This window comes from Arachis ipaensis, chromosome B08 (genome assembly GCF_000816755.2).
Source record: "Arachis ipaensis cultivar K30076 chromosome B08, Araip1.1, whole genome shotgun sequence".
NCBI lineage: Eukaryota > Viridiplantae > Streptophyta > Magnoliopsida > Fabales > Fabaceae > Arachis > Arachis ipaensis.
Genome location: NC_029792.2, coordinates 57075561 through 57083677, shown reverse-complemented (window position 1 = coordinate 57083677; position 8117 = coordinate 57075561). Strand labels below are relative to the sequence as shown.

Genomic DNA, 8117 nt, shown 5'->3' with positions numbered 1-8117 from the left:
AAGGCCATTGAAGATGTCTTGAAGCTTCTGCCTAAAACTGATCAGCTGGATGGTTATCAAAAAGCTGAGGAGGATATGCGCTTCATGCGATTTGATTGGGATGCAGTCAAGGCCAGGATAGCCCTTGAATAGACCGTTCCTTGGATTATGGGTCAGAACACTACCACGCCAAAGGGAATCAAGCGGATTTACCTGAATGATGAGGCTCGGCTATGGCATCAGATACTTAGCAACTTCATTATGCCGAGTACCCACGAGACTGAGATACCAGCCGCTATGATCACCCTCTTATGGTGTGTGATGGAGGGTAAGGACCTGTACCTACCACGCTTTATCTGGTACCATATGGCCAGGGTCCACGTCCGAGGCACGCTTCCCTTTCCTTATCTGGTTACACAGCTAGGCCGTCAAGCTGATGTGCCTTGGGAGGATGCTGATGAAAAGCCACCTGCTGCAGAATGCAAGAAGAGTATCCCTCACAGCAGGAACTTTTTGGCTTTGGGTTACAGACCTCCTTTCCTCACTGCTACTGCTGAGACAGCCACACCATTTGCCGGCCCCTCTTCCTCTACAGCTACCCCTGCCACCACCAATACTCCTCCACCTGTTTCGATGACTTGACCAGATGGAGCATCGCAACAAGCGATGCTATGAGCACCTGAAGCTGATGATACGCTCTGGCGACATCCCCTTCGAGCCTGACACACCATCCGAGGCATCTGAGGAGGAGGCGGACGATCACGAGGAAGAGACCCATCCCAGAGCGAGGCTGTGCAGGCAGGCACAGAGCAGGCCACTTCACATCAGGAGGTTCCACCTCAGATTCAGGCTGTAGACTCTGATATCCCTATTCAGTCAGCACCTCTTCTGCAGCAGGCTGATCTTCAGACCACCACCACAGAGACTCCAACTGCCCATCCTTCCAGTGATGACACCCCTTCACACTCTGCTTGAGTGAGCATGAGGGACGATGCTACATTTTAAGTGTGGGGAGGTCGCCATCTCTGGCGTTCTTTTTTTGGTGAACCACTACATACTCTTTTCATTTTATTTTGCTATTTTTCTGTATTTTTCTGTATTTTTCTCTTTATTTTTATTTTTATTTTCTCAGTACTTATACAATGCTATTTTTATGTATTTTTACTCTATTTCTGCATGTTGCACTTTAGTTCATATTTTAGCCATTTAGTTTTAGTTGAAATTCTAACTTATTAGTATAGAAATTGTGGATTAATTAGTATAGTTTACCCTTTTTTGGAGCATAAGATAGCTTCGTTATATTAAAAATATAAAAAGAAAGTAAACTAGGAACTTGAACATAATAGAAACAATCCACACACCTTGTATATATAGCATTACATGTTAGTTAGTTAACAACATTTCATCAAGGAGAAACACTAGAACTTTAAAGCCATTCAATATAAATTTTACATTGAGAATAATGGAAATTTTTAACTAAACCTGCATGACATACATAAGTGATAAATGATTTTTGAGCTAGAAAACACACAGCCTGTGAGTTTTGAGCTTAATTGTATGGTTACATTCAAACCATAATATTTTATTCCTATGTGTTCCGCCCTTCTTTTTTTATTCTGATGTTCTTTATTTTGTTTTAATCTATATATCCGATTATAGAATAGAAATACATACCAAGAGAGTGATTGAGGCCATTATTTGATTTTAGCTCACTTATCCCAAAATAGCCTACCCTTTACATCACCCTTGTTAGCCCCCTTGAGCCTTTAAATCCCCTTTTATTCTATCAGCCACATTACTAGCCTTAAGCAGAAAGACAAAATAAAAATTCTAAGTTGAATCCTTGGTTAGCTTAAGATAGGAAATTATGTATGGTTTAAATGTGGGAAAACCTATTGGGAACATGGATGATAAAAACAAAAGGTAGAAAAGTTGAAAAGAATAAAATAATTCAAATAAAAATTTTTGGGAAGCATGCTCATGTGAAATCAAAATAATTGAATGACCATGTGCATTAAAAAAAAGTGTTTTTTTCAATAGTTGAATAAAGGGGACACAAAAGAATTCCCCAAATGTGAAATAAAGCAATGCACATGGAATAAAAATAATAAACATTGAAACATGAGCATGTAACATCAAAAGTGGGAAAATATAAGAAAATAGGTAAAGAAACTTTGCTTTACAAGGTATGTATATTAGGTGAGATCTTAGACTAATTAAGGATTCACTTATTAGCTCACTTAGCCTTATACATATACCCTTACCTTTACCTTGGCCCCATTACAACCTTAATTAAAGACCTCATGACTTTTGTATGTCTATATTCTATAATTATTGATTGGTTAGATGAAGAACAAAGTTATAAAAAGTAAGAATAAAAAGAAGAATAGAGTGATTAACCCAATAAACACTGAGTGACTAGAGAGTAAACACAAAATCCAGTGAGGGTTCAATAGCTCATTAACATATATCTCTATTTAAAATTATTAATTGTCTTGCAAGTTTATAAAATGTTTTTCTCTCCCATTTCAATTGTAAAGGCACTTTATCAGCTATCTAAAGTTTGGCTATATATATATATATATATGACTCCTTGATAATGTGAATTAATTCAACTACATGCAAGCTTTATATACAAATGAATAGAAATTAGAATTGCATGATGCATCATTCATTTAGGTAGTTGCATTTAGATTAGATTGCATTGCATGGCATTCCACCACTTTAACCTAACATTACTCTTGGACTTAGCATGAGGACATGCTATTGTTTAAGTGTGGGGAGGTTGATAAACCCATATTTTATGATATATTTTGTGCTTAGTTTGAGTGATTTATTCAATCCTTCACCCACTTATTCATATTAATTGCATGGTTTTACTTTCCCTTCCTTATTATGTGATGTATGTGAAAAACATGTTTCCTATGCTTTAAAATTAATTATTTTAATTACCTTTATTTCCATTCGATGCCGTGATTGGTGTGTTGAGTAGTTTCAGATCTTCTAAGGCAGGAATGACTCAAAGGATGGAAAGGAAACATACAAAACTGGAAGGATAGCATAAAACCGAGTTTGTGAAGAAACTGGCAGCCACACGATCGCATGGACGACGCGGCCGCATGCCAGCGCGAAAAGGGCATTGACACGGCCGCATGATTGACGCGACCGCACGCCTCGAGCAAAACACATATGACGCGGTCGCATGACTGACGCGACCGTGTGACAAGGAAAACTCTGAATGACGCGACCGCGTGGCCCACGCAGACGCGTCATAGAGGCCACGCACCAAAAATTACAGAAAACGCTCCCAGCAAATTCTGAAGCCCTTTTTGGCCCAAAATCCAAGTCCAGAAGGCATAGACCAGAGGTTATGAAGTGGGGGAATGCATCCATTCAAAGAGAGTCTCCACTTTAGTTAGTTTTCATGATTTAGATTTAGTTTAGAGAGAGGTTCTCTCCTCTCTCTTCTCACTTTAGGATTAGGATTTAGGATTAGGATTTTATTCGCTTTCAGGATTATCTCTTTATCAGGTTCAATATTCCCTTTTATTTACTTTTGCAATTTAATTTATGAATTCTTCCATGTTACAGATTACTCTTTTGAATTAATGTTATTTAAGGTATTTCAGTTTAATATTGCTTTCTTTTATTTACATTATTGTTATTCCCATCTGAAGACATTTTTATCCCAGTAGATTTACTTTTCTTCTTTTGGTCTTTGTTAAGAAATCAGTAACTCAGGAGTTATCAAACTCAAACATGATTGATAATTCATATCTTTGTTAATTAAACTGAACTTCAATAATCCCAATCTTTTCTTAGGAAATAAATAGGATTCGAAGATCAAACCAATTAATCCCTTGGCCTTCCTTTATCTTAGCAAAGGTTAACAAAGTGGAATTAAGATTCAATTCTCATCATTTTTGATAAGGATAGCTAGGATAGTACCTCTAATTTCTCATACCTTGCCAAAAGTTTATTTACAGTCATCTATTTATTTTACTTGCCATTTAAATTACTTGTTCTTTATTTACTTTAATTGCTAATTAAACTATCCTCTCCTCATTCTCAAAACCCCAATTTACAATCTCCATAACCAATAATAAGAACATACTTCCCTGCAGTTCCTTGAGAAGACGACCCGAGATTTGAATACTTCGGTTATCAATTTATTTAGGGGTTTGTTACTTGTGACAACCAAAACGTTTGTATGAAAGGACTTTTGAAGGTTTAGAAACTATACTTGCAACGAGGATTTATCCGCAAATTTCTAGACCATGCAAAAGTTCTCTCATCAATAAGGCTTTGATCAGAAGGTGTGTAGAAGGAATGTTCAGTGAATGGGTGGAGCTGCAGAATTTCTATGAAGGCTTGTCCTTGCCTTCAAAGAAAGCTTTGGATTATTCTTCAGGAGGATTGATGACATGTCATCATGTCATGTTTTTCTATGCTTTTTCATACAAGAAATTGATGATTAGTGCTTAAATATTGAATGCTTTTGTGCTTAAATGGTATATTTCTTTGATCTTTTGATTTGATAAACTTTGTAGGAAATAAGTAGAAAAAGAAGCAAAAACCACAAAGTAAGCTCAATTAAGCTCAAAAGGAGCAAAAAGTATTTGCAACCCTGACCTCTTCACAATCCAACAAGAATAACTCAAGCTACAAAGCTCCAAATGAGGTGATTTTAGTGGCATTGGAAAGTAGGAATCTAGAGCTTTCCAAGCATATATGGCACTACATGGTGGACACTAAATCAAAGGGATAAAATTTACCCCAAAAGTGCAAAGATGAACATATTATCAACCTGCAGTAAGGCCAGCTGACCTCTTCACCTTCGAAGGAGGATAACTTGAGCTTTCGAGCTTTAAATGATGAGCTCCCAAATGAATTGGAAAGTAGACATCCAGAGCTTTCCAACAATATATAATAGTATGGGGTGAACATTAAGTTTGGGCTTCAGAAGCTGACGCTAACTTTGGCCTCCAAAGCAGCGTTCACTAATTGAACGTTTTCGGCCTCCAAAACAGCATGACCAGGCCTTCTTCAAAGGACCATAACTTAGACTACAGATTTCCAATTGATGCGCTTCTAGTTGCATTGGAAAGCTGACATTTAGAGCTTTCCAACGATATATAGCAATCTATATTTGGCATGAAATTGAAGCACAAGTGATAGGCATCTTTAAGGCCCAAAAATCACACTCAATAGCCAAACAATGCTAGCGTTCACTTTCAAAGTGAATGCCACGCTCACTTTTGTAACTTTTTCATGGGTTCAATAAAGGAGGGCCAAGGAAGGGGAATGCGCACCAAAGCACCCAAGAGCCAGCACTCAAAGAGTGAACTTAGCGTTCACTAATGCAACGCTAGTAGGAAGCATGCAAGCAAAGTGAACGTGGAGTTCACAAAGTGAACTGAACGCTCCACTGGGAGGAGACCCAAGCCACAAAATGCATCCTGATCCACACTACAAGAAAAAGGCCTATGGCCACGCTTTTTTCTTTCTACACTTTAAAAGCGTGGCCAAAAGTGGTCAATGGCCACGCTTTTTTGAGGGTGGCGATTAAATAGAGATTTGGCTACGTTTTTTCTTGCTACGCTTTAAAAACGTGGTGAAAGGGGTCAACAGCCATGCTTTTATGAGGGTGGCAACTGATTCGAAATTTGGCCACGTTTTTTTTTGCTACGCTTAAAAAGCGTAGCCATAGAGAGAAACAGGCACGCTTTCAAAACATGGCGATATGGTTTTGCTATTGGGACGTTTTAAAAGTGTGGCTGTTTCTTACTACTGTTTTGGCACACTTCAAAAGCGTGGCCAAAAAGTTCCAAAAAAAGAAAATTACAAATTCGTCCCTTGCTTCAAAATTCTAAGATAGAATTGCCCTAGCTTCCAATTACGAAGTCATCTACTACTCTTCCAGATAGACTTAAGTCTTTCTCCTTCTTCCAATTGTCTTAGCTCAGTCGAAAGCCCTCTATGAAGAACCCCCGGACGATTAACCTAGCTAACCTAACCTTGTCTTCATTGTGCCAAACCGACGGAGAAGAGAGAGACCATGGAAGCCAACGCAGAAGAACAAAGCAGCGAGTCAGGAGGACCAGATTGGGCCGAGTTGACTACGAGTGCCTCACCAATATCTTCTCCCAACTTAACATCCAGGACCGATGGCGAGGCACCATGCTTGTCTGCAAGTCATGGCTCTGCGCCTTCAAGGGCCCTTCTCTTCACACCATCTTCAACCTCGACCCTCAATTCGAGCCTCCCCCGGAGCTTCCCAACTGATGGGCCCCTTATTTCGAGCGTAAGATCGATTCCAAGCTTTCTTCCGTGGTCCGATGGAGCCATGGATCTCCAACCAAGATCCGCGTTCGTCACTGCTCCGATCGCTCTCTCGCTTTGGTCGCCAAAAGGTGCGAACTTGCCTCTCAATTTGGATTCCCATTTCCTTCAATTATTTTTCGTTTGGAGAGTCATGGATAATGGTAGCCGTATGCATAGTTCTGTTTTCTAACCCCTCCTCTCTCTCTCTCTCTCAATATTTTGTATTTGGAGGTTCAAATTTTTATGCTTTTAATTGTTTCGTGTGGATTTTTTATTTAATTGTTGGAAACTTGAAATTGGGCATGCTGTAATTTACTATTTTCAATAGTTTCTTACATGGTGGTTTCAAGTTTCTATGTTCAACATATGAAGCCTTACCTTGGTTGTTGCTGCTTTGAATATGATTGAACTGCGTTTCAGTTGCCCAAATCTTGAGGTGTTGTCGATCAGGAGCTGCCCTCATGTTACTGATGAGTCTATCTCTAGAATTGCTTTGAGGTGTCCAAAGCTTAGGGAGCTTGATGTCAGCTACTATTATGAAATATCCCATGTTTTATTGGTATTGGTTGGAAAAAATTGCCCCAATCTTAAGGTTCTCAAGAGAAATCTCATGAATTGGCTTGATCCTCCCAGCACATAGGCATTGTTCTGAATGAGTATCTCAATGCTTATTTCTGTTGATCTATGGTTGGTCCCAGTGAAATTTTTGTAGTTATTATAAGCTGTTTCTTGTAGGAATTATGATCTGTGACTATTTAATTCCTATTATTGGTTCTATTGTATCCCTTCCGTGTTGTGCTTTCTTTAATGTATTATATAGAAGAAAATTGTCTGAAATTGATATAATATATTACCAAATAATGTTGTTCTTGTTTATACTAATTTTTTTCACATATTCAACTTTCATCTTCATAGAATGAGTTTTCTAATTTTTCTCTCACAAGTTAACTTCGCTCACAATATAATACACTAGCTAACAGTAGGAACACATTGTATGACCTAACTGGAATTAAGTGGTGGCTTAAATCCTAAGTAATATTGACTATTGAGGGTTGGCTAGGATTTTTCTTAATTTAATGTTCAGGAGAACATGGAATAAAGAAAAGCAAACACCTTGTTTACATTCATAGCTAATTAGTACCTATTTTGTTACAAATTCAGAATGATTAAATATAATATATGATGCCAGGGCATTTTGGCCAGTTTCACTAACCTTTTCTTTACTGTTTTTAGGGTAGTTTCATGCATTTCCTTAGAAAATAAGCTAGTTTTGGATAGATATTCACTTACATCTTGATTCAAGCATACATTGTGCACTTTACATGATTTCATGAGGATTTTGCATGAATTTTATGACAAATTTGATGTTGCATTTCCCATGACTTGGACCAGAACTTTAATGAGAAAAGTAATCGCCAATAACGCTCTCGAAGCCATCATTGCCCACGTTAAGAGTTACGTTAACTAAGTTAACGTGAACTCTAACGTGGAAGAAAGGAAAGGGAGCCAACGTTAGTGACACTTAACATGACATTCACCTTTGTCACTAACGTTGGAGATGGCTAGCACAGCCACGTTAGAGGCCACGTTAACCTAGTTAACATGGACTCTAATGTGGGAGCTAAGGGCACATTGGAACGTTAGTGACAAAGGTAAGTGTCACTAACGTTCTTTAAGGTTGGCAAGCCTACGTTAAAAGAGCCATGTTAACTAAGTTAACGTGGACTCTAACGTAAGGAAAGGGGAGACTTATCAACGTTACTGGGAAAGGTGAGTCCCAATAACGTGTGCGAAGGACATAGAGGCAACGTTAG

The 8117-nt window shown here is 38.4% G+C and overlaps 1 protein-coding gene across 2 annotated transcripts; it reads left to right on the top strand.

The window, feature by feature from the left end:
* LOC107611049 lies at positions 6033-6823 on the top strand. Of its 2 annotated transcripts, none has more exons than XM_021108419.1 (2): positions 6033-6392; positions 6724-6823. In XM_021108419.1, exons 1-2 carry the CDS (start codon positions 6038-6040, stop codon positions 6798-6800), a joined length of 432 nt encoding a protein of 143 aa, XP_020964078.1. In that variant the 5' UTR covers positions 6033-6037; the 3' UTR covers positions 6801-6823. The 2 variants fall into 2 exon arrangements, with proteins under 2 accessions (XP_020964078.1, XP_020964077.1); XM_021108418.1 differs by having other exon boundaries at positions 6033-6464.